This window comes from Ascaphus truei, chromosome 9 (assembly GCF_040206685.1).
Source record: "Ascaphus truei isolate aAscTru1 chromosome 9, aAscTru1.hap1, whole genome shotgun sequence".
NCBI classification, from domain to species: Eukaryota; Metazoa; Chordata; class Amphibia; order Anura; family Ascaphidae; genus Ascaphus; species Ascaphus truei.
Genome location: NC_134491.1, coordinates 32320097 through 32346318, shown reverse-complemented (window position 1 = coordinate 32346318; position 26222 = coordinate 32320097). Strand labels below are relative to the sequence as shown.

General features: G+C 46.1%; 1 protein-coding gene across 5 annotated transcripts in view; it reads right to left on the bottom strand.

The window, feature by feature from the left end:
* Positions 1-25326, bottom strand: part of MAPKBP1 (mitogen-activated protein kinase binding protein 1) — a 99441-nt gene extending 74115 nt beyond the window's left edge. For 3 of the 5 annotated variants that reach the window (XM_075614312.1, XM_075614316.1, XM_075614315.1), the window contains exons 1-2: positions 6970-7068; positions 2717-3105 (exon numbers count right to left, since the gene is read on the bottom strand). In XM_075614312.1, the coding sequence (XP_075470427.1) occupies positions 2717-2836 (120 nt within the window). In that variant the 5' untranslated portion in view covers positions 2837-3105; positions 6970-7068. Of the gene's footprint in view, positions 1-2716; positions 3106-6969; positions 7069-15228; positions 15252-24368 lie in introns of those variants that run through there. The other 2 variants (XM_075614313.1, XM_075614314.1) reach the window with 2 other exon arrangements.
* Between the last annotated feature and the right edge of the window lie 896 nt (positions 25327-26222).

The following is a 26222-nucleotide window of genomic DNA, read 5'->3' as shown; positions in this document are numbered from 1 at the left end:
AGGCAAAGGTCAGAGGCAAAGGTCGCACAAGGGAAGTGTACGGAAACCAAAATACAAATGCACTGATAAACACACACTTCAAAAACGGTGCCATTTTTTGGCTCCCCAGAAGCAGCACAAACACGTATTTTAATTAAATTTAAATTAGTGGCGGGGTGGGGCGGTGTTAACCGGTGCTAAACACCGGAAACCAGATCCCTCATCATAATCACTATATGAAATCACTGCTTGATCACTTTAAAAAAAAAAAACAAGAAAACAAACAGGTACTGTCCTTCCTTCCTTTGGGGCCTACCCACCACACAGCCCTATATCTGCATTTATTTTATAATGAGAAAACGATCCATGCTGCAGAACACGCTCTCCTTTACGCCCTCCGAGGTCAGAGCTGAGGACATTGACAGCCGTTTACAAAAAGAGGAAAGAAAAGTCATTATCAGGATCCGCACAGTAATATGTTTAAAATTGGAGTGGTGGGAAATTCATTCTGGTAAAACAAGAAAATCACGTCTATGCTACTGTATGCAGAAGTATGATTTATACATAAACAAACATATCGCCTCATTTTACACAATAAATAATAATAATTATTATTATTATATAAACAAACATATCGCCTCATTTTACACAATAAATAATAATAATTATTATTATTATATAAACAAACATATCGCCTCATTTTACACAATAAATAATAATAATTATTATTATTATATAAATAAACATATCGCCTCATTTTACACATAAATAACAAACACTCACCTCAAGAATCCTATAGGAGTTTAACTCTGTTAGTATCTTGCTGCCTAAGTATGATTTATGTCATTGCTAGCTTGTAACCTGCACTGGGTCCTGCAGAAAGCCATTTTAAACTCCCGGTCACTTAATATTTCAGACACTTATCTCTTGAACAGACAGACAATGAGATTTAAAAAAAAAAAAGTGTTGGAAAAGGCAAGAAAATATTTTAGATCTAGAACCTGGGGGGGGGGGGGGGGGGAGAATCTATGCAGGCACTTAACATTCTTATATATATTTACAGAATTTTTGCTGCAGATGCAAAAGGAAAGAGGTTACATGGTAGCAGAATGTAATGCTTTATATTACAATAAGTGTGCCCTGTACCAAGGGTAAAAATATATACAGTACACACACACACTAAGCAATTATCCCAACCCTGTGACAGGTCACTGCAGCAAAAGGGTTAAAAATGTAAATGCAGTCAGGTCAAACTTTATGGAATAATTGGGTTTTGTACATAATTCTTATAGAGCTAGAAGTTTTTTTGAATGTTGGTTGACACTGGAGTCATTGCAACCAATACATGTATTTATACAAGTTCTATAAATATATATGTGCTCTATTTCAGACAGAGACCTCACCATTATAAACTTGAGCTGGCTCCTATTTTGGGTTGTTTTTGTTGTTTGTGTGTAAAATAACAGCCCATTTAATCATATTTGACACATGCGGAGCACATCTCAAAGTCCCGCAATCCTGTACAGTATATTGGTTATGGTGTGAGAAAGAATTGCACCTATAGTTATGCTGTATGGCAGGATGCAGGGTTCAACTACCATCTTTCAGTAGTAGAGAACTGAGCACCACTTTGTGAAACAGGACCCCCCCCCCCCCCTCCCCAATGTGCTGCTCTGGGTTCACTAGCAGAGGGGAACTATAATCAGCATTAGGTCAATTCTGATTCGTATTATTTGTCAGTTTCAAGATATCAATATGGGTTTCAAGCTAAAAGTGCAAAGCTAGACACTACAGCAGTGTTCCAGCCTGGGTTCCCTGTAATGTTTAGGTCTAATAGAGAGGGTTGGGGTTCCTTACAATGCATCTGATCTGAGACGCGCTATTAGAGAGGGTTGGGGTTCCTCAGAATTTCACATAGGGTTCCTGGAAACCACTGCATGACACACAGACATCAAAGCAATTCTTAGTAAAACTCTGGTAGCAATGTTAAAAGCTGTGAAGTATTTACAACAATGAGACGCAAGATCCACATAAAAAGAAAGTATGTGAAAAAGATACTTTTGAAGAATTAAAGAGCTCGACTGTAACATATCAAAGCTGACAGGCATGAGGGAACGGGGGATATTTACACTAGATGCCTCTTGGGTATAAATAGGTTAGAGGTGGGAAGTAATTGCAAGGGTAATTGATAGCACAAGAGTTGATGCATTGAAGTTACAAAAGTGTCAGATTACGGGGCACTTCATTTAAATAAAATAAAAATCTTAGTATTATATGCCAGGTACAGACTTCCAGCAGAGGTGGTAGAAACAGTAAAGCCATTGGAAATGCTTGTGACATACAGGGAAACACACAATGTTTAACAGCCAGTGAGTTTTTACACTGGGGCAGAAAGACGGATAGAGACACTTGAAGGGCAGATTGAGGCAATGGACACTACATACAAAAAGATTGTTGTATTGCTATAGCATCTTTTCATAAGAAAGCACTTCAGATGCCTACTTCTGAAGCACTCAGCCTAGTCCACGCACAGTGATCATTAACCAATACACCATGCCTCCTGCCACAACACATATTTAAAGTCATGTGTCCAAAGCAATGGCTGACCAGTCAGATGCTTCCCAAAGCTAGCGATTGGTCAGCTGCCCCTGCCGTGCAGGGAGAGTAGGTTGCCAACATGCAGAAGAGAGCCATACACCCCCAGCAATCATGCACACACGGACAGGAAAACACACACCTTGCTGCTGATATCTTCTCTCTTTGCCCCAGGCTTGTGTCTTCTCAGCTTGATAGACGGAGACCGCAGCAGGTTTTTCAAACGACTGGTTATAGTTGACCCAGCTTCCACCACCGCCATAGTTTGTTTGGGAGTCGGGGGACAGTAATCCGCTTTTTGTTTTAAAAATATATATAAATAAATAAAAAATAGCTTTTCTTCTTGCCAACAGTACTAAGACACAATCAGACCTGCTGCAGTGTTATATAGTACATGGCCCAGGTGCTGAGAGCCCGTGTCCGTCAGCATGTCTGGGAGGGCACTTCAGTCCCCATGCTGCAGTCTTTTGTTTCCAAACAGAAGAGGAGGAGGATGAGGGGGGAGTCGCTGTCAGATTTCACAGGAGCAACCTGAAATAACACAAGCACAGAGCAGCAGGCATTAGGAAGTGTGCTCAGCCTCAGTGTAGATTTATGGCAGTGCAGCGTTTCCCTGCAGTGCTGCTGACACGCTGAGGATTCATAGGACAGCGCAGCTTGCTGTCACATTTGAAAGATGCAACGTTATTAGGTTTAACTTGAATGTACTACAGCAGGGGCGCTCAACTCCAGGTCCTCAACAGGTCTTCAGGATACCCCTGCTTCAGCACAGGTGGCTCAATCACAATGACTGAAACACCCGTGCTGAAGCAGGGATATCCTGAAAATCTGGCCCTTGAGGACTGGAGTTGGCCACCCCTGGTATAAAGTATTATAAAGTAGCCCTTTATTTATAAGATGAGGTGAAACATAAAAGATTACTGCCAGGAGGTCTCTCGTCTATTAACCGAGTTCAGTGTCAAGGAAAAAAATAAATAAAAAATACATTGCAACAATATCTCCTCTCAGGCTTCTTAAAATAACACAAAAGTACATTTCTAGGTCAGAGAAACAGAAAATAATAATAATCAGTATGCTATTTTCATACTTTGTTGCAGCTCCCCATTTTATAGAAAGAGGGGGTAGTGCTAGATTTAAAAATAAATAAATAAAAGTTTGCATAATGTGCTTTCGCAGTACATCTAAAAGGCGTGTAATATAGCGCACGCGTCAATTATAATTGGCTGTGTTAAACAGACGTTTGGACGCACACGGCCGTGAGCGGTGGTGCGGCAGACCAGGGAATATTCAATAAAAATTGTATGTTCGCGCTGCTGCCGCGCCGCACATTAATCACAGCGTGGCCCAACGCCGTGATGTCAGTCACGCCCCCTAACCGCGCGTGTCACCGCTTGCACCCTAACAACTAAATGCGCACGCCACGTGCAAGGCTGGGCGCGCGCCCGCACAGCAGCAAGGACTAGATGACAAGCCTAACCCTCCTAAACTAGTGGCGTTTATACATTACAGGGAGAGATCAGACTCCCATATCTGGGCAGTTCGAAATGGAAGGTGTGAGCAGATCCCAAAGGGTATGAGAAAAGGGCTATAACGGGGACTTATCACCGAGAGAAACTGCCGCTAAATCCAGCAGCGTGCTGGTTAATTGCACACAGGCAATCAACCAGACTCCACCTGGCCGATTAGGACTCTGGGAAAAGCCTGATGTGAGAAACAGGAGAGATTCCTTAGCTCACATTTGGGCCTACATAAGGGGAAAGAGGACTGCAGAGATTCTCAGCACACAACTGGGCTGACCTGAGGAAAAGATGACGTCTTGATGCACACAGAAGGACTGTATGCTGACAGCAAGACAAGGGGACAACACCTCTATACCTGGACACAGAGTGCCATAGCACACAAGGATGCTGACCAAGGAGAGCAGAGAGGCCTTCCCCTACAGCTGCAACAGAAGTAGATAAGAAACTCTCTTGTTGGACTGTATGTATATGTGCGTACACACACACACACACACACACACACACACACACACACACACACACACACACACACACACACACACACACACACACAATCAGCCTAGCTACCCAATACGCAGACCCCCCCCCTCGCGTAGCCCAATACGCAGACCCCCCCCCTCGCGTAGCCCAATACGCAGACCCCCCCCCTCGCGTAGCCCAATACGCAGACCCCCCCTCGCGTAGCCCAATACGCAGACCCCCCCCTCGCGTAGCCCAATACGCAGACCCCCCCCTCGCGTAGCCCAATACGCAGACCCCCCCCTCGCGTAGCCCAATACGCAGACCCCCCCTCGCGTAGCCCAATACGCAGACCCCCCCTCGCGTAGCCCAATACGCAGACCCCCCCCTCGCGTAGCCCAATACGCAGACCCCCCCTCGCGTAGCCCAATACGCAGACCCCCCCTCGCGTAGCCCAATACGCAGACCCCCCCCTCGCGTAGCCCAATACGCAGACCCCCCCTCGCGTAGCCCAATACGCAGACCCCCCCCCCTCGCGTAGCCCAATACGCAGACCCCCCCCCCTCGCGTAGCCCAATACGCAGACCCCCCCCCTCGCGTAGCCCAATACGCAGACCCCCCCCCTCGCGTAGCCCAATACGCAGACCCCCCGCGTAGCCCAATACGCAGCCCCCCCCCGCGTAGCCCAATACGCAGACCCCCCCCGCGTAGCCCAATACGCAGACCCCCCCGCGTAGCCCAATACGCAGACCCCCCCCGCGTAGCCCAATACGCAGACCCCCCCGCGTAGCCCAATACGCAGACCCCCCCCGCGTAGCCCAATACGCAGACCCCCCCGCGTAGCCCAATACGCAGACCCCCCCCGCGTAGCCCAATACGCAGACCCCCCCCGCGTAGCCCAATACGCAGACCCCCCGCGTAGCCCAATACGCAGACCCCCCCCCCGCGTAGCCCAATACGCAGACCCCCCCCGCGTAGCCCAATACGCAGACCCCCCCTCGCGTAGCCCAATACGCAGACCCCCCCTCGCGTAGCCCAATACGCAGACCCCCCCCTCGCGTAGCCCAATACGCAGACCCCCCCTCGCGTAGCCCAATACGCAGACCCCCCCCCCTCGCGTAGCCCAATACGCAGACCCCCCCCTCGCGTAGCCCAATACGCAGACCCCCCCCCTCGCGTAGCCCAATACGCAGACCCCCCGCGTAGCCCAATACGCAGCCCCCCCCGCGTAGCCCAATACGCAGACCCCCCCGCGTAGCCCAATACGCAGACCCCCCCCGCGTAGCCCAATACGCAGACCCCCCCGCGTAGCCCAATACGCAGACCCCCCCCGCGTAGCCCAATACGCAGACCCCCCCGCGTAGCCCAATACGCAGACCCCCCCCGCGTAGCCCAATACGCAGACCCCCCCCGCGTAGCCCAATACGCAGACCCCCCCCGCGTAGCCCAATACGCAGACCCCCCCGCGTAGCCCAATACGCAGACCCCCCCCGCGTAGCCCAATACGCAGACCCCCCCCGCGTAGCCCAATACGCAGACCCCCCGCGTAGCCCAATACGCAGACCCCCCCCCGCGTAGCCCAATACGCAGACCCCCCCGCGTAGCCCAATACGCAGACCCCCCCGCGTAGCCCAATACGCAGACCCCCCCCGCGTAGCCCAATACGCAGACCCCCCCCGCGTAGCCCAATACGCAGACCCCCCCGCGTAGCCCAATACGCAGACCCCCCCGCGTAGCCCAATACGCAGACCCCCCCCGCGTAGCCCAATACGCAGACCCCCCTCGCGTAACCCAATACGCAGACCCCCCCCCCGCGTAGCCCAATATGCAGACCCCCGCGTATCCCAATATGCAGACCCGGCCCCTCTTCCCCTGTATAAACCAATACGCAGGACCCCCTCCCCCTATAGTCCAAAATACAGACCCCCCTCCCCTGCATAAATGAATATTCAAACCCCCTCCCCCGTAACCCAATACGCTGCCCCCCCTCCTCCAGTAACCTAATATACAACCACCGACTTCTTAACCTTATAAATCCCTTTATACACCATGAGCCTTTGTACACCCAAATACATACCTGTGCCCCACTATACTTATATATATAAGCCCATGTCCCTCTGAATGCCCCTAAACATCAGCGTCTGGATCCCTATTGTATACATCCCTCTGTCTATATAAAGGCATTGCTTTGTACCTATGCACACAGCTCTCAGCCTCCGATGCACCTATATAATCAGTGACTGCTATCCCTGTACACACACATATGTACCTCTGTAGTCACACACCTGGAACATCTGTATATACACAAACCTCTATAGGTACATTGGCATATGCCTCTCTTGTATGAGTGCCCTGTATCCCCTATACACATACCCCAGTCCCCCTATATATCCATAGACACATGACCTGCACTTACCTCTCTCTCTGTGTGTATAGATGTATACACGTCTCTCCAGTCGCAGATTGGTATCTAGCCTGAGCCTGCGGGAGGGGGAGGGAGCAGGAACACTACGGCAGCCCCAGCAGGACAAACAGGGATTTATATACTCCTGTGTCCATGCTGCAAAGATCGCAGCCTCTAAGCTAAGGGGGCTCAATGCCTGTCCTCATAACTCCCCCAAATAGGTCAGGTTTTTAGGATATCCCTGCTTCAGCACAGGCTGCTTCAATCAGTCCCTGCTTCAGCACATGTGGCTCAATCAGTGCCTGCTTCAGCACAGGTGGCTCAATCAGAGGCTCAGACCTGTGCTGAAGCTGGGATAGCCTGAAAACCTGACCTGTGGAGGGGGCTTGAGGACTTGAGTTGAGCCCCCTGCTCTAATCACCAGAATAAAGGACATTTAGGGACTTCCCCCGCCAAACAAATATGGTATTTTAATTGAAAAGTGCTGATTTTTATGAATAAGGCCAGGTCCATAGTGCTTTCGCCTGTGCGGAGGCGCACCCGGCCGTGACCCGCTTGAAGCGGGTGTGTTTTTCGGCCATGGTACGCGTGCCGTCCGTGGGCGTGTCTAGGGGCGTGCCAGTGACGTCGGGGAGCTGCTTCGCCCTCATTGGGTGAACTGCTCACGTGACCGGACTGTCGCGCCATGAAATCAGTTTGAACTGATTTGTTGCGCAGCATGCGCCCGCTTCCGCACGCACGCCGCATGGACGCGAACACTGCCTGTCAAAATTAGTGACAGTAGACGTGTCAGGGAGCCGCGACGATGGCAGTTGCCTCCAGGCCGGGCACGGTTTCCGGCATCACGGCTTCATAATTCCCGGGCCAATGTCTTGGAAAGAGGGGGGGACAGCGGTTTCCAACACTCATCATGACGAAGGTCTAAGTAACAGACCGAAACGTCGATTAGCTTGAATAACTGTTGTATTTTTGTAGCAGTCATCTGGAGTGCCGCTCTGTTCACAAACAGGAGGTTTAAACCCATTACTGATTGCGCCGGCTGGCGTTGGCGGTGTCACTGAGGCACTTTATGAGATAGTCAGTAGAACGTACCTTATCTTCCTTCATTAATTCTCAGCGACTGTCCTTATAACAGACATGAACTTGTGCTGAGCGCGAGCGTCACTGAGGTTTAGCAGTCGTCTCAGAGATTTTAATGCAGACTGACTGATACAAATCTGCCACCTGTCCATTCAATTGCAATCATTCGGGCTCAGAAACCTCACATTTCATTGACTTCGGTCCCGAGAGGCTGATCTCTGTGAAATCTCTCGTCAGTGAGAGAATTAAGGGGGATCTCAACATCATTGTCACACACTGGAGAGGGGACTTTTATCAGGAAGAAAGCAGTACAATGATGTCCCATTTTCATCTCAGTGGGTGTATCTGGTAACCCCTTGAGTACCACTAGGGCCCTGCTTTTGAATGCATGTCGTGCTTCTCTGGCACCATAGGGGTTAAAGGCGGATGATCTCGGATCCTTTTTGGCCTTCCCAAGTTCCTTTTCTTTGGTCTAAAATATACAGAACTGACCGTCACACCGGGGAGCCCCAGAGTAACCATGATCTCTGCAGGGTGACTGCATGAATAACAAACACACTTCCTTTTAGAAGAAAGGGAACAAGGGGACACAATAGAACCTAATACAACAGACGCAGGACACACAATAGCTGTCTCACTGTGACCTGTCACATTAAAGGGACAATCCATCCTACAACCAAAGTGAGCTAAAAGGCCATGTTTTAACGCCTTCAGTACATGGAAGTGCCAGCTACTGAAGGAGAATACTGTATGCAACATTGAGTGTCTGCATGGTAACTGAATGCTTTGGAGCAGTGCAGAAGTGGCTTCAACGAAAATAGTGGTCTGTGTCCAATATAAAACAAAGTAAAAGGGGGTTATTAAAGTTGTAATTCCCCCCAATATGACCTGTGAAAGTAAGTTCTGTGTGATGCACTGCAAAGCAGCTGGATTTCATATTTTTTTACTAGCTTTTTTTATTTGATTTAAATGTATGATTGAAATGTCCAAAAGCCTGCACTATAGAGAGCTTTCCTTTTTTTTTTCTTCAGTTTTTATTGTTTTGTTTTACATAGGTAGAGTCACAACTTACAACTCGGGTCATAGCCTAAGTTCATTACATATATCTTAATATTCATCAATACACTTATCTCAATAACATATAAGTTTTCATAGCAATCTTCTCTTTTCTTTTACCTTATATACTCAATTGGACTAGATACAGTTTGTCCATTTGTTTTTTCATTTCCTTGTAAGGGCTGTTATATACAGCATGTGGCCGTGCGTGCCTATGCGAACGCGCGTGCATGTGCCGCATGCTTTTCGTGAGTATACTGTGTTGAGTGTTGAGTGTGTTTATGTGTGTTTCTGTGTGTTTATGTATGTGTGTGTATGTGTTTTATGTGTAATTTATTATTTATTAAAAAAAAAAAACATTAGTAAAAAGAAAAAAATTATTAGACTTGTACACACACAAATACACACACACACACACACACACACACACACACACACACACACACACACACACACACACACTTGAGCGCAGGCAGCGGTGCGAAAAGATGATTTTCCTCATCTTCACCGCTGTCTGTCGTCTCCCCTCTCCCTGCCGTGCGCGCGCGCAGCCCTTGTATAGAAAGGCTGACTGACATCAGCCAACTACAAATCCGCGCGCACCCGGCACTATAGAACATTATATTGTTTTGTAAAAAAAAAAGATAAAGATTAGGGATAGATAAGAGGGGGGACTGCGAAGATGGGAAAGCAGGGGGAAGGAGGGGGGGGGGATTGGAGCTTTCTTAACTCCACCAGGCAGCACAGAGCTGCTTGCCAAGCAGACTCTCAAGTATCTTATCGGGGGAAAAACTTTTAGCGTAATCTTCATAAATAAGGTCCTGTGAGGTTTACTAATGTGGCTTAGGCTAGGTCCCCAGTGGCCGCGACGGCGTGCGCGGTGCACTCAAGTTACGGCCCCAGTAGCTGCCTGCGCGATGCGCGTCACCATTTTGTCTGTGCTAGTTGCGACGGAGCGCTGGCCACGTCACGGCGGCGGTTCAGCCAATGAGGGCGAACCAGGCGCGTGACGTCATGGCCGCGCCCCCACCACGCCTCCCCGTCGCGCGCTGCCTGGAGTCCACCAGATCGTGCTGCAGCCGGGAATGAGCACCGCCAGGCACCCCATCGCGCATGCGCCGCGTGCTGGGGCCTTAGCCTAAAGCTGCGCTTATAATGTCGGCGACAGCGATGCAACGTCGCGTCAAAAGCAATGCATTGCCGCCGTCGTGATGGAGCGACGGCTTGGTCGCGATCGCTGGGTCATCTCAATTTGATTTTTCCAGCGACCGCAACCTGACGTCGCCGGCACTATAAGCGCCGCCTATGTAGGGACTTAGCAGGTTTTGGGCTCATTTATTTTTTATCAATAAAATACACAGTTTAAAAAAATCAGTGAGCAGGGAAAAGACTAAAGAGGAAACAGTCCCCATATTGTACAGTATGAGGAAGATGGCGTCTAAGTATCAGACACATTAAGTTATGAGGTCTTTTATATATTGAGTCAAATGTAAAAGTCACCAAGACAAGGTCTTTTTTTCTTTCTTTGTATTGTATTGTATGTCTTTATTTATATAGCGCCATTAATGTACATAGCGCTTTCAAGTGGATAATGTCAAGCAAGTAGCTAGTTTATGACAGGGGTGGAGTTTTATGTATATTTCAATGCAGAGAGTTTGGGCATAAAAGTTGGCATGTGTGAATAGAAAATTAGATTTCAACTAAGGAAGTGTCCATGCTGGAATATGTGAAATCTCAATTTCCACTCAAGACCCCTTGGGAAAAGATCAGATCAATGTTAAATACTGTGATAACGTAAGTTAGATTCTTTGTTTATCTTCTTTTATTTTGATGAAACGGTCTGCATTTATTATAACGGTATGTTCTTGTAATAATCTTGTTCTGTAACCTAAGCACTGTATTTGATTATATTAAAGCCAAACTTTAATAAGCAATGCTTTGGTCTCTAATTGAATTGCACGCTTTGTAGAGAGTAAAGTACCTTTTCGGACACATTTTGCTACAACAGATTTTCGTGTTAAGAGCATAGTTTTTCTAAATAAACACGGACTGAAGACTGCAAATGACATCTTTGATATTTCTATTATGGTGACAGCTTATTAACAGATATATTGTAACAAAGTAAGGGTAAATATTAACTAATTTGAAGTACTTTGTGCAGGAGAAAGGCGAGGACTTGGCCAGTTCAGTCGCTTGTATTACCCCTGGTTGCGTATATAATCCACGTGCTCACAGGTGTGCTGTTCATGACAGGCGGTATATGGGGACGGATTGAGGGGAGATACTGTTCATTTGAGGGACATTTGCGGAAGGTGAAAAGTAGGTCAGCCAGGTAGCTGTGTATTAACCCTTGTCCCATATACAGGTCACGTGCTCACAGGGGTGCCATAAGTGACATGCCCCAAAGCGGGCCATCTCTATTGACATAACTAGGAGTTTTTGGCAGATGGTGGTTTGACCCGCCGCTTTGAATAAGTCCCCAAATTTATTACAATTTGGCCTGAGCTCTTTACACTGTATTTTATATAGTTTTTTTTCTTAAAATATGTATGCTATAAAAAAAGAAAAAGAAAGGGACAAAGTCTTTGTAAAATAAATTCCCTTTTCTTTAAAAGAATGTGGATCTGTCAGTAAAAAAGCAGAGGTATTCTAGGTTTGTAACTAAACAAAGCGGTCACCTGGTGCCATTGCACTTTGAACACAACGCTAGAGGGATATTTAGGATCTCTTTTGATAAGACTATTTGTGAGCTTTTGTATGTACATATACATTGTTCATTCAGACTTGTTTTGGTGTTAAATAAAGATTAGGTTATTATTAGCCACACAGATAAACGTTTTGTCGAATAAAATTTCAGATAAGAATTTATTACATTGAATTCAGTGAAAATAAAAACATAATTTCGGGAGCTATACATATATTGTAATACAGAGATTGTATTTATTATTAAAAACTAATAGTGCATCCTGAATTCTAGAACTCCCAAGTTCTATTCCACTTACAGGCCCTACCGACAACGTTCTGTCATTTTCCAGGGGAGAGGGGGCGGAGATTCTATACATCCTGACACACAGTATCACACAGTGCTGGTGTCCCTCCATCTAGTCTATATACATACATCTACCACAGAGTTGTTTTCCTACACTCCAGGCTGTTTAGAATGCATGTTATTAGGTTTTCTAGTCTCTCTCTCTCTGTCTGTGGCGAGATACACCTCTTCTGTGCTATTACTAATTACCCTAGTGCACCCTGACTGCTACCTTGCTTGAGCGGGTTGGCCCTCCATTACATTACCCTAGTAATACACGTGACATAATATTGTAACACCTAATGGGAATAAGGGCTTCCGACATAAAACAATAGGAGTCCCTGCCCTGATGAGCTTACAATCTAAGTGGTAAGTGGGGAGAACTTCCAAAGATAGTGGGAGGGTGTTCTGTTAAGTGCGTCTTTAAAGGGCCAAGGTCAGTGCCTATGAGATGTATAGTATCAGCCACGGAGCTGACTATATGCTTCGTTAAAGAGGTGTGTTTTAAGAAAGGTCCTATAGGTGGATAGAGAGGGTGCTGGTCGGATATTGAGGGGAAGGGCATTGCAGAGTTGTGGTGCAGTCAGTGAGAAAGGTTTTAGGTGGGAGAGGGCTTTAGATACAAAAGGGGTAGACAGAAGACATCATTGAACAGAACGCAGGAGTTGGGATGGTGTATAGCGAGAAATTAGGGCTGAGATGTTCCTCCAGAGGCGTTCAGTGGAGCGAGTGGGGGAACGGAGCATGCATGTGTGGCTATTTAGCCAGGGTCTGGGGTTAGAAGGGCGAGAGTGGGAGAGAAAAAGAGGGTCATGTAAATCAAGAGAGGATAGGGCAGAGTTGTAGTTCCTGACCAGGTTGTCAAGAGTCTGTAGTGGAGCAGAGAGGAGAGGGAGGAGCGCAAAGTTGAATCAAGAGAGGATAGGATACTAGACGCAGGTCTCTGCAGAAACAAGAGGGAGGTGGAGAAGGGGAGAAGTGAGAGAAAGGAGATGAGGTGATGGTCAGAAAGAGATATCCAAAAGAGTTTTGTGTGCAGCGCACAGCAAACAGAAGAGCAGGTACATATGTGCTTAGCAAAATAATCATTTATTAGTTGGAAAAAGCATAAAAAACGGAGACCTGCTCTTGTTTGCTGTGCGCTGCACACAAAACTCTTTTTGATATCTCTGGATCTGGACACAGCTGCACGCATAGGGAGTTCCTGGGGACAACAGTGAGTACACTTATATTCACCCACGGGCCATCCCAATGAGAAGGGTATAGTATTACCTACCCCCCACCTTCATGGAGACATAGAGTCCCCTGCATGGGTTTAAGACTGTTACTGAAACACGGCAAAAGTTTATTACTAAGAGTTTCCAGTGCTTGTTCTCCCTTTTATTACTGATTATCACTATGAAGATAGGACCAAACACTTGAGCACCGCCCATTTTTTCTACATACATTTCATGGTCATAAAGAGGAAAGGGGGAAATGGAGAAATCAGAGAGAGAAAAGATTTTTGTGAAAACCAGGTCCAGGTAGTGGCCATCCTTGTACTGGCTGCAGTCCGCTGGTGAAGGCCGAAAGAAGAGGTTAGAGAAAGAAAGAAGGAGGCCCAAGGGAGAGAGTGGTCATCGATGTGGTAGCTGAAGTCACCAAGGAGCCGAACAGGGGAGTCAGAGGAGAGAAAGGAGAACCAGGATTCAAAGTGAGAAAGACAGAACGGGGATGAGTAGAGGTAGGTGGACCATAGATGACCGCCACATGGAGGGATGAATAAATCTGGACAGTGTAAGCCTCAAAGGAGGGAAAAGAAAGAGAGGAAGGAATAGGAAGAGTTCAGTAACGGCGGATTGACAAGAGCCCCACACTTCCACCCCTGCCATCGGAGTGCCGAGTGTGGGAGAAAGAAAGACCACCATAAGAGACAGCAGCTTCCAGAGCAGAGTCAGACTGAGTGAGCCAGGTCTCAGTTATAGCAAATAGGAGCAAAGAGTGAGAGAGAAAAAAGTCATGCACAGAGAGGAACTTGTTAGAAAGGCAGCGTGCATTCCAAAGCGCACAGGAGAAAGGGAGACAGGAGGGAGAAAGGGAGAGAGGAGGGTGATAGGGAATGGATATGAGGTTAGAGGGGTTTACACCAGATGGAGTAGAGTTGTATGTGGGAGGCGAGGACAAGACCATGTACAAACAAGACAGGGACCAGGATTGGGAGAGATATCCCCAGAAGGGGAGGGGAAATGGTTAAGAATGCACAAGCATGAATCTGCTGGTTGGTTGAATTCCTTCTCTCAAAGGAGACGGAAAAAAGTTACCGTTCAGCTAAAAGCGTCGGTTTGTGTATGTCTAAATGGGAGGAAAAAAATGAGTGAAACCGTCAACAATTAATTCAATAACCTGGATGGAAGAAGCAGATGCCCTTAGGACGGAGGAGTAATTACAGCAAGTGAACGTAGCTTAGAGAACAAAGTGTCTATTGTTATTATATCAGAGTAAGAAGCCACAGAGCTTGATGTTGAGATCAAGGTACCAAAAAAACATGTAAACATCGTTAACAATACATACTAGTATGTACTAGCGCAGGAGTGGCCAACTCCAGTCCTCAAGGGCCACCAACTTGTCAGGTTTGAAGGATATCTCTGCTTCAGCACAGGTGGCTCAATCAATGGCTCTGTCATTGACGATCTTTTTCTTTTTTTTTTTTTACCTGTGGAAGGCTAATTCTGAAACATTGAGATCTTTCTCTCTGTATCACATCACCGCATAACACATTCTTTATTTTTGCTAGAAGTTTTTGCCAATCTTCTTATTTTGAGTGCTGCATGTCCCCTTGTTCCTGTATACTTTTGGATGGGCTTGCGGACCACCATTCCACCTGTAATAGCCCCGCTCCTAAATTTAGCCAGTAGGCCTGTGCCCACCAGACCTTATTTCTTCTCGGATTCACTTAGCTTAGGGGTATTGGAGTTCGATCTGGCGTCAACTGCCATTGACTTGAATGGAAGTTTAACCAGGATTGAGCTCAGATAACCTGTAGCAGAGTTGAGTGAACCTCCCCCTATGTTTGGTATTTTATTCCTAAGTAGAATTGCACTCCATTGTACAGATGTAGCCAGACTCACCGATTCAGGAGCCGTCCGCTGAAAAGGCAAAAAGCCCATGCTCCCTCGGGGACAGTGTTCCGTGGCATCAAACGTTGGTGGTGGAGGGGAGGGTCCTTGCTTCTGAATCCGACCCACCCCCAGCTATAATCCTCCAGCACCAGGGCAGCTTGCCCCTGTGCCGGTCTTCCGTAGGCACTTGGTCTGGCTATTGGCTATATTTTAATGATTCAACCAATGGAAAGCTGCCATTTAGAGGCAGTGATAAAGCAGTATAGATTAGTGTTGTTAAGGCACTGACCTTCACAGCAGGAGATTCCGGCACAGGTTTATGGAACACTTTTAAGCATAAGCACCTGAAGGTCCATTCACTTGAGAACATCATAAGGGCCTTTCATATGAACTGACTTTAAGATCCACTACAGCAGAGTATCATTTTGTAGATCTGTGTCTGCATGTAATTTCCCAGAATCCCTGGCTGCAGTGGAAGCACTGGATGCAGAGATAATGTTGAAAAACAGGCAGACCTTGGAAATGCCAAAGAATTTTTCGGAAATTGCATCCTTTCATCTGCACGTTTGTAGTGGGTTTGCTATGGTGAAACTGAAATGCTGTTCACTGCCACAAATGCTTTGAAAGCAATGTAGCTCCAGCTATCCAAGGGTTAAAACAGCTACTTACAGATCTAATTAGTCGGAAATAATTCAATAGCTCTATTGTTAGGGCTGGGTGGGATGTTGAAATTTTGTAAGGACCTTTTTTCATCATAGGAGGATCATGGTTTATTTAAGGCTGCCGTCAAAAGTCCCACATCACACGTGCATGTTGAAACCACTGCAATGAAGAACAGCAGGTTTGAAAGTGTGTGAGAAACTCTTCAAGTTTAATCAGTCTCCCTGAGCCCCGGAAGTACTGTAATTGGTAACAATAGCACCAATTCTTCCTTCCATCCTTTCTCTTTGGAAGAAGACATGCAAAGCAGGTGTGTTCTGCTGGAATTCCACCGCAGATATGGCTGCATGCATTTGTGGGCAGTGTAATGTTAAAGTTCTTTATGATCCGAAAGAAAAACGTTGCATGAATTCACCATGTTTAAAATCATTTTGAAAGATTTAAAAAAAAAAAAAAGGACTCTCCAGGGCTTAGGGCATTACAAAAAAAAGTCATTTTAAAATGTACGAAACAAGTTTTCCACTGAAACCTTCTCAATTTAATTTGCTGGTTTAATCAAAGTCACATTGATATACTGAGGTTACGCATCAGAGGACAGTCATCCGAGTTGTTGTTGTTCCCGAGGTGTGTTGGCTATAGCCTTGGCAGTTCTATATCTGCCCTCTCCTTGGGCTTGTAACTATGTCCCAATCAGCCTGTAAGTGTAATGTAGAGTAAAAAAAAATGATATTCTATGCACAAATGTTACAGCAAATCATTGTGTAATTAACCATTTCGCTTCTCTGTCTCCCGAAAACTATATGGTTTCATTCTTACTAATGACAAAAAAAAAAATCCCTATGAAAACAAATACATTAAATGTAAGTACAGTATTAACACAAATTGTTAAACAATTGCTTTTCTGTGGGTGCAATTTAGAATAACAGTGGCTACGATGGCTTGTTTGCTTGGCTGTATGTGTATGGAAAGAGAGGCGAAACAGCCTCTCTCAACACCTCCTGTAGAGAGCCTAAACTTTGATAGAAAAATAAATAAAGTTTTTCTTGCAAAAGTCCTGGGGTGCCCACTTCCATCTTTTCTGTATTCCAGTCCCCAGCGGCTCCACCCAGGCAGGACACTCACTACCTTTTCACATTTCAGTGACACTGGCACAATTGCTGTGCTGAAAAACTGAACACTCATTAAAGACAAAGATAACAAACTGTGCAAATCTGTGTGCAAAACAGCTGATGAGATTCTGATATCATTCTTTTTCATGGACGCATGTTGCATTACTAAATTTATATGGTCTATATTGTTTTGAACAAAGCAGAGAACAGAGGTTCCAATATACCTTTGTGCAACAATTTAGTCACCTTGTTTACCATCTCATATCACCAACAGTTACATTCTGTGTAAACTGAAGGAGTTGACGGGGTTGTTTTCGGGGGGGAAAAATCGCCTATTGAACTCTTTTCATTCACAATCTACCAGAACGTCTACTTCGGAAGACATAGAATTACCCTTGTTCTTCATCTGCACAGGTTTGGCCTCCCTCCCATCATGTGTTTTACGGAGGACTCCAGAAAACTGAAAGCCGTGCCAGTGATAGAAAAGCATTATAAAAAGTAGCACTGCGGAGCACAATGTTTGGTAGACTCCTGGAGAAGAGTCAATAAATTGATCAGATTAGATTAATAGGGGCAAGGATGAGGCTAATCTACACCGAAAATAAATCAGTTGAACAATATATAACCAATTCAGTAAGAGGTATGCGTATTGGCATTATATTATTATGTCACGTGTATTACTGGTGTAACACGCTATGTACATGGAAGGCGCTATATAAATAAAGATGTACATATACTTGGTACCAGTTTATGTCACTGGTCTGTGAAATTGTATGTGCAAGATCAAGGCAGAACACCAGCGTCTAGTGCAGGAGTGTGGCCAACTCCAGTCCTCAAGCGCCACCAACAGGTGAGAGTTTAAGCACATCCCTGCTTCAGCACTGGTGGCTTAATCAGTGGCAGTCATTGACTGAGCCACCAGTGCTAAAGCAGGGATATCCTTAAACCCTCACCTGTTGATGGCCCTCGAGTTGGCACCTCCTGTTCTAGTGACTAACAAAAATAATATACATGTGCCCTGCTTTTAGTTTGTAAACTCTTCAGGGTAGAGTCATAGGGGGCTATTCTACATCAGCCAAAGTGGCCAGACGGATTGTTTTCGGACACAATTGTCCAATTTCAGCCACTTTGTCTGATCTAGAATAAGCCCCAGTGTCTGTATTGAACAGCAGCATTTCTCGACTGCTTGCCCATAAAAAAAAACCTATTTAATATATAATTGCGAAAGTTCCCCATCAGTCATTAAGATCAATATTAATGCTGGGCCCTGAAATGAAATACCTTCCAATCAAAGTATTACTAAATTCTGAACTCGCACTTACATTTCCAAATAGTGTTACAGTGACAGTGTTTGGGATTATAATTGTAAACTGCACTTTTATTTTAATTGTAATGCATTTTCTGATCAGCAATACATAATCATGTAATCATTGGTTTCCCTGGAGAGCCCCCTTCAGCCGACTCAAAGGTATAGCATCCTGCTGAGAAACAGGTTTGTAGCATACAGCCAGTGAGCGCATAAATAGCAATAATAGCAATAATAGTAATTATATTGGGGAGTTGACTACATTATAATAGCATCTAACTGCTCACACCATTAACATCAGAGCATACAAGCTTGTAATATTTATGAGGCTTTTTATCGTATATTTGAGTATTCTTGTCATCTGCTTATGGGACTTGCAGGTCCTTTGGGGATAAGCAGCTGCCCATGTTAGTTGTAATGTTGGCATTTTCTTTTTTTCCCTTTAAAAGGAGCAATTCATGCATTTTTTAATTTTTACATAAGCTTGAAGCAGGGGGTCTTCAGCGCTGAACACCATTAATTTAATCTCCGGAGATCCCACTTCCCTAGGTACAGACCTCCGTATGGGGTGCCGGTATCTCTGCAAACGTTAAAGCTTCTAGCAGAGCGGCTACCAGCACCCCTTACCAAGGCTGTATCTCTGGAAGCAGGAGATCCCCAGAGCTGAAATTGATGGGGTTCATCTCTAGAGACCCCACTTCAATCCCATGTTAAAAAAACAAAAAACAAATTGCAAAACAAAATCGGCCGCTTGGCTTGCCTCTTTAAAGCAAGCAGGTCAAGCTGCCATTTAAATAAATTTCTTGAAATCCCAGCTCTCCGATTGAATGCCCGGAATTTTGACCAATCAATAATGGGCTGGAATTTTTGTCACCTTGCCAAGTTCATTTCCAACCAATCAGGTATCCCTTGTCAAGCAGTGAGCGAGTGCAGCTCTCAGACAGAGCAGGTGATTGGATAGGAGGCACCAGCAAGGCACTGACTCCTCCCCGCCTGCAGAGAGCTCCGCAAAGGAGACAGTGAGGAGAAAGGTGTTAGGCCTCGGGCATGGTCATGCTGATGCTTACCAGTGAGCCCCTGCAGCCCCAATGAGAGCGGCTTTAGTAGAGGCTCGCCTACGCTTCCCCAAGCGTGCGGAAGCTTAGGTCTTATCCAAATTTTAGATTTCGCGCTCATGGGAGCGCAGGGCCGGTCACGTGTGCGGTTCGCCCAATGAGGGTGAACCAGCTCAGTGACGTCACTGCCCCGCCCGACACACCCACGGACGGCGCGCTAACCAAGGCCAAGCCTCAGCGCGCCTCCGTACGGCTGCTGCAACCCTGGCGCAGCCTGTCTATGTGAGTATAGAGCAGGGCGGGAGCAGTGCTTTGCAATGTGTGTGTGTGTGTGTGTGTGTGTGTGTATAGATGGAGAGCTGGTGTGTGTGTGTAGATGGAGGCAGCTTGTGTGTGTATTATGGGGGGGGGGGCTGCAATGTTTGTAGAGTGGGAGTTGCAAAGTAAGTGTGTGTATATGTATATCCCCTGATGAAATCACGAGCGTGACGAAACGCGTTGGGGCATAGGTTGCTGAAGTGACGTCACCACGTTGAGGAGCTACGGGAGGAGTTCCGGATACCCCTGCAGGCTAACAGCTGACTGAACATCGAGCCGATTCCTACACGCTGTATGCTGCATGACATGGGGAACCGCTCCATACACCTACAATTGGACATTGCGGGGTGCGCTGCACCCATGGTAGGAGCTGCTGATTGTTGTGACAAGGACGCCAAGTATCCAGCTACAAGGCTTTGGACCCCCCACTCCTGATGGTGAACGTCTACAGCACAGAGTATTAACGGTCACATGCTTGTTATTTTTAACCCTCCTGTACGTATAGATTCTAAAGATTTTTAATAAATTACGTTTATACATAGATTTATGCTATGGAGCTTGCGCTTCTTTTTGTCTGTAGGTATTTTGTGGTTGGCTAACCACTAAAGCTGCTGCAGTGTACTCCAAAGGATCTGCTTGCTTGAAATTGAATTTGTCATCTCTTTCCTACCATCTTGTGGAATTGATTGTAATCTGTTGAGATTTATTTTTTATTTTTTATTTTTCATGGTGTATTGTTTGTTTATCACCAAGTATTGCTATATACTATTATTATTCACTTGTCACAATTTAACTATTACAATATTATTCACAATCACCTTAATTACAATTGATATATTATCACATTACTAATTTAGCACTACTATTTGGTTGTTTAGTTTTATATATATGTATGTCTTTATTTATATAGTGCCATTAATATACATAGCGCTTCACAGTAGTAATACACGTGACAATCATATAAATAACAAATACAAATAACAGGTCACGGGAATAAGTGCTTCAGACATAAAAAGTCAAATTTAGGAAGAGTCCCTGTTCCGAAGAGCTTACAATCTAATTGATAGGGAGAACGTACAGAAACAGTGGGAGGGCGTTCTGGTAAGTGCATCTGCAAGGGGCCAAGCTTAATGTATAAGGTGTATAGTATTAGCCACTGAGCTACTCATATGCATCGTTAAGCAGGTGTGTCTTCAGGTGGATAGAGGGTGCTAGTCGGGTATTGAAGGGAAGGGCATTCCAGAGGTGTGGGGCAGTCAGTGAGAGGTTTAAGGTGGGAAGGCTTTAGATACAAAGGGGGTAGAGAGAAGACATCCTTGAGCAGAACGCAAGAGTCGGGATGGTGCATAGCGAGAAATTAGGGCTGAAATGTAAGGAGGGGCAGAAGAGTGTAAAGCTTTAAAAAAAAGTGAGGAGAATTGAATGTGAGATACGGGATTTGATAGGAAGCCATGAGTGATTTCAGCAGGGGAGACGCGGAGACAGATTTAGGACAGAGTAGAGTGATTCTGGCAGCAGTGTTTAGGATAGATTGTAGGGGAGACAGGTGAGAGGCAGGAAGGTCGGACAGCAGGTTACAGTAATTGAGACAGGAGAGAATGAGGGCATGTCAGAGTTTTAGCAGTCAAGCAAAAGGAAAGGGCGTATCTCTGTAATATTGCGGGGGAAAAAGCGACCAGTTTTAGATATGTTTTGAATGTGAGAGGAGTCGAGTGTGACCCCCTAGGCAGTGTGCTTGCGCAACTGGGTGTATGACAGAACTTCCAACAGTAATGTGGAAGGAGGTAGTGGGGCCAGGTTTTGACTGAAATATGAGCTCTGTTTTTGACATGTTGAGTTTAAGTCGGCAAAGGGCCTTCCAGTATATCGTAGACACATTCAGAAACTTTGGTCTGTACAGCAGGTGTACGGTCAAGGGTTGAGAAGTAAATGTGTGTTTCGTCAGCATAGAGGTAATATTTGAACCCAAGAGATGTGATTAGGTCACCTAGAGTGTGTACAGAGAAAAGAGGAGAGATCCCAGGAGAGAGCCCCCACAGAGAGATCGATCGATGGAGGAGGTGTTGGCAGAAGAGACACAAAGTACAATGGGAGAGGTAAGAGGAGATCCAGGATAGAGCTTTACGATTACCAAGAGTATGCGGAATGTGAAGGAGGAGAGGGTGGTCGATGGTATCAAATGCTGCAGAGAGATCGTGTAATATGAGCAGAGTCTAATGACCTGCCTTTGGCAGCATGGAGGTCATTAGTTATTTTAGTGAGGGCTGTTTCAGTGGAGTGAGCGGTGGGGAAGCCAGATAGTAGAGGGTCCAGGAGAGAATAGGTGGTGAGAAAATGGAGCAGACGAGAGAATACAAGACGTTCAAGGAGTTTAGACGCAAAAGTCAGGAGGGAGAGAGGTCGACAGTTAGAAAGGCAGGTAGGGTCAAGCTTGCAGTTTTTGAGTAATGGTATGACTGTTGCATGTTTGAAGGAGGAGGGAAAGGTACCCGAGTAGAGGGAGGAGTTAAACATCTGTGTGAGCATAGGGATTATAATAGGAGCAAGAGGTTTGAGGAGATGGGAGGGAATGGGGTCAAGAGGGCAAGTGGTAGAGGGAGAAGAGATCAACAGTGACACATCCTCTGTGACAGCGGAAAAAGAGTCAAGGAAGGCAGGAGTTAAAAAGCGGTGTAGGGTGGAAGGAGGAAACAGAGGGGATGTTCTGACATATGGATTCCACCTTATCCTTAAAATACTCAGTAAAGTCCAGAGGCGAGACGGAGGAAGAAGAAGAGGCAGCTGAGGAGATAAAATAAATATATATATATATATATGTGACAGGGTAAATAAAAGCCACCAGTTATATGCCTGGAAAACCTATGTCTAGTCTGCAGTGCAGCACTGACTAGGCTAACTTCAGCTGGGAACCTCAGGACAATTAGTTGGATCCCAGCTGCCTAATCAAGGTGTGTTAAAACCCAGGCTGTAGACACATGGAGCCTGGCTGTTGATGAGAGAGGAGTAAGAAGTAAAGAGATTCCTGAAAACAAGGTCTGAGTAGCAAAGCAGTTGTATTGTGAACTGTCTGTCCCCTGCATAGAAAAAGGGTAGCTGCCTTATATATAAACTGTCTGCTAAAGAGAAACTGTTTTGTTTGGTTTGCTGAAGAAAAAGCCATTTTCGTTTTTGCTGATGAAAAGCTATTTTTGTTTTGTGTGCTGTATATCTTTTAAGGCTAAATAAAACAGCCTTGTCAAGAAACCCACGTGTGTAGTTGCATGTACCCTGCAACATATGGTGTCAAGAATTGGGAAGGTTTTTTTCAAAAGGCTCCTGCAGTTAAAGGGCCAGACACACACACACACACACAAGAATGGAAGAAATGTTGAAAGAGTTTCTGTGCGAGCAAACCAGACAGCAGGGACAGTTAATGCAGGAGCAGGCCCGGCTGCAAGCGCAGAGATATGAAAGACTACAAGCAGCACAGGATGAGCGGATTGCCAAGCTGCTGACCCAATTCCAAGGGTCTGCCAGTGCAGAACTAGCAAGCAGACCCCCGATACTCCTGAGGAAAATGGCTCCGAACGAGGATCCAGAGGCTTTTTTACTGACTTTTGAAAGAGTTGCCGAAGCTCAGGGCTGGGCTACAGATCGCTGGGCAACTGCTTTGGCCCCGCTACTCATAGGAGAAGCCCAGGCCTCATATCAGGGTCTCCCAGCAGATCAGGCAATGGACTACCGACAAGTAAAAGCCACCATACTGGATCGCTTAGGTCTGACCCCAGAGACCTACCGGCAGCAATTCCGGAACATGAAGTACACCGCTAAGATGAGACCCCAGGTCCTCTCTCAGCGATTATTGGATTTATGTACGTGCTGGATACAACCCGAGGAGTGCACTAAGGAGGCAATTCTTGAGCAGGTGGTTTTGGAACAATTTCTACAAATAATACCCCCTTCCGCACGCTCGTGGGTAAAACGCCACGCTGCTGAAACCCTAGCTTTGGCGGTCCGACTCGTGGAGAACTTCCTTGGGGCTGAGCAGCAGGCGAGTGTCCTGGACCCGACTCCACCGGCACTTGCGGACGCCAAAGAGGGAGGTCGGATCAATGGGGAACCTACGGCCCGTCACGGAACCACCAAGTCCAACGGAAGGAGTAGTCGTTCTAGCAAGGACGGAGTCCAAATGCTGGTCCCCGCAGAGACCCTCATCTCCTGGATGTCGGCTCATCGCAAAGTGAGAGGAACTTCCGAGGACGTCGCCCACAGGAGCCACCAGATGCCTGGTCTCCAGTAGCCGGTCCAGCGGAGCGCTATCCACAGCCCCCTCCTGCGAGGGAACCCTCTCCATGTTCCGCCTGCGGAGAACAAGGCCACCGGTATGTGGACTGTCCACTGATGGATTGTTCATTCAGCAGAACCGTCGCCTCGGCTTTTACTGAGGAAAATTACAAGCCCTGGCTACTTCCAGCCCTGATTGGGGGAAAAACCGTCCAGGCCCTTGTAGATTCGGGAATATAATACAAAAAGAGGATGGGGGAGCACAGTTTTAGGAAAAAGGGAGTTAGTAGTATGTCCTATTGGACTGGTGATCAATATGGTGGACGACACCTATGTTTGAGGCGACAGTCTATGTAGCAGACTCCATATACTGGAGGAGCACAGACAATAATGTGTATGTGTAGGTGGGGAAAATAAAAGAATATATGAAAAACTTACACGGCCTTGTGTAAGTTCTATCACACCAAGGTTTCTTTGGATTGTTTTTCTTGCTTATCGGGTATTTTCTTCTGCGGTCGTCGCTTCTCTCTTCTTTGTTCCTTCAGCTTTCTTCGTTTGATTTGTTTCTCCCTCCAGGGGGATTTTTCCTCGTATAAATGAAAAGGTAATTAGATCAATACATATATATATATATATAGCAGCTATGGTGCAGGGAAGGGTGATGAAACAATAACACAATGAACCGTTGCAATACAATGGTATAATCAAACACTCACACGGGCCAATGTGAGTGATCTCTTATCACGGTATCTTGATGTTTCCCGATTAGGGAGTTAATACAGAATTGCAGATATCTGTGAACATCTGGCAAATAGTGATGTTGGTACAGCCTGATATTCGGGGTAGATGGGAGTAAAAAGCAATATAACTTAATACTCACACGGACCAGTGTGAGTACACACTTGTAGTGGTTTCTTTACACTTCTGGTGTTTCTTGTGAAGTTCCCTTTAAAGTTAAATAAAGGGATAGATGCAGAATATAGGACACTGTGGTCTAAGGGGTTAAAACTTTATTAAAATAAAAACAGCAACTTCCAAAGATTCAAATATACTGTTTAAAATGAAGAAACCAATGGTTTCTAAAGGCAGTAGATTCGGGCTCTGGGAAAACTCTGGTCCTCCAGGAACTGTTACCGCCCAACGTGTGTTCTTTTGACTCCCCATGGAGCATAGAATGTATACACGGCGATGTAAAACGCTATCCGACGGCCAAAATACGGCTACAGGTAAAATGTCAGGAGGCTTACCTCGAAGTAGGAGTCGCTCCTTGGCTCCCTGCCCCCGTTGTGCTCGGTCGGGCCTGGCCTTTCTTTTCGGACCTAATGGCCCCAGTCTTTCACGAGGAGCCTCCTTCTAGGGCTCAGGAGAACTCTGGCAAACTGTTCCCCTTCTCGGCAGACCTTTTTCCCAGTAGACACCGGGTTCAAAAGACTCGGAAGCAAAGACGCTTGGACAAACAGGACTGGTTGCAGAAATCTGGGTCTCAAGGTGACCATTCTAGTAGTCAGAGGTCACAAGTGATGGCTGGGGAGGGCCAAAGGGAGGGGGATATGGGCCCTGGAGATTTACCAGACCTGTACCTACCTGACTTTCGCCAGAAGCAAAGGGAAGACCCAGTCCTTGCTAGACAGTATGACAAGGTGGTGAAAATTGATGAACAGATTTTAGATGCACAGGGGGTGATAGTATTCCCCCATTTTGAGCTATCAAAGGATATCCTATATAGGGTGAATAGGCAGACACAAACAGGGGAGGTCACCAGACCGATATTGGTTCCCAAGGCGTTTGTTAAATCTGTGTTCACTCTAGCCCATACTGTCCCTTGGGGTGGTCACCTGGGCAGGGATAAAACATTGGACCGTATTTCATCCCGATTCTATTGGCCAGGGATGCATAGTGATATTGCTAAGCTATGTGCAGCATGTCCGGAGTGCCAGCTAACTAGTCCAAAAAGACAAAAACCAGCCCCTTTGGTTCCTCTACCCTTGGTGTCAGTTCCCTTTGAGAGGATTGGGGTAGACTTGGTAGGACCTCTACAACCTTCTGCGAAAGGACACAGGTATATCCTTGTAATAGTGGACTATGCAACAAGGTATCCTGAGCGTTCCCCCTGAGAACAGCAATGGCGAAGCAAGTAGCCAACAAGTTGTTGGAACTGTTCTTACGGGTTGGACTTCCCCAGGTTATGTTGAAAGACCAAGGTACAAATTTCATGGCTAAACTGATGCAGGATGTCTTAAAGTTACTAGAGGTCAAGTCTCTTCGGACATCGGTCTACCATCCACAGACTGA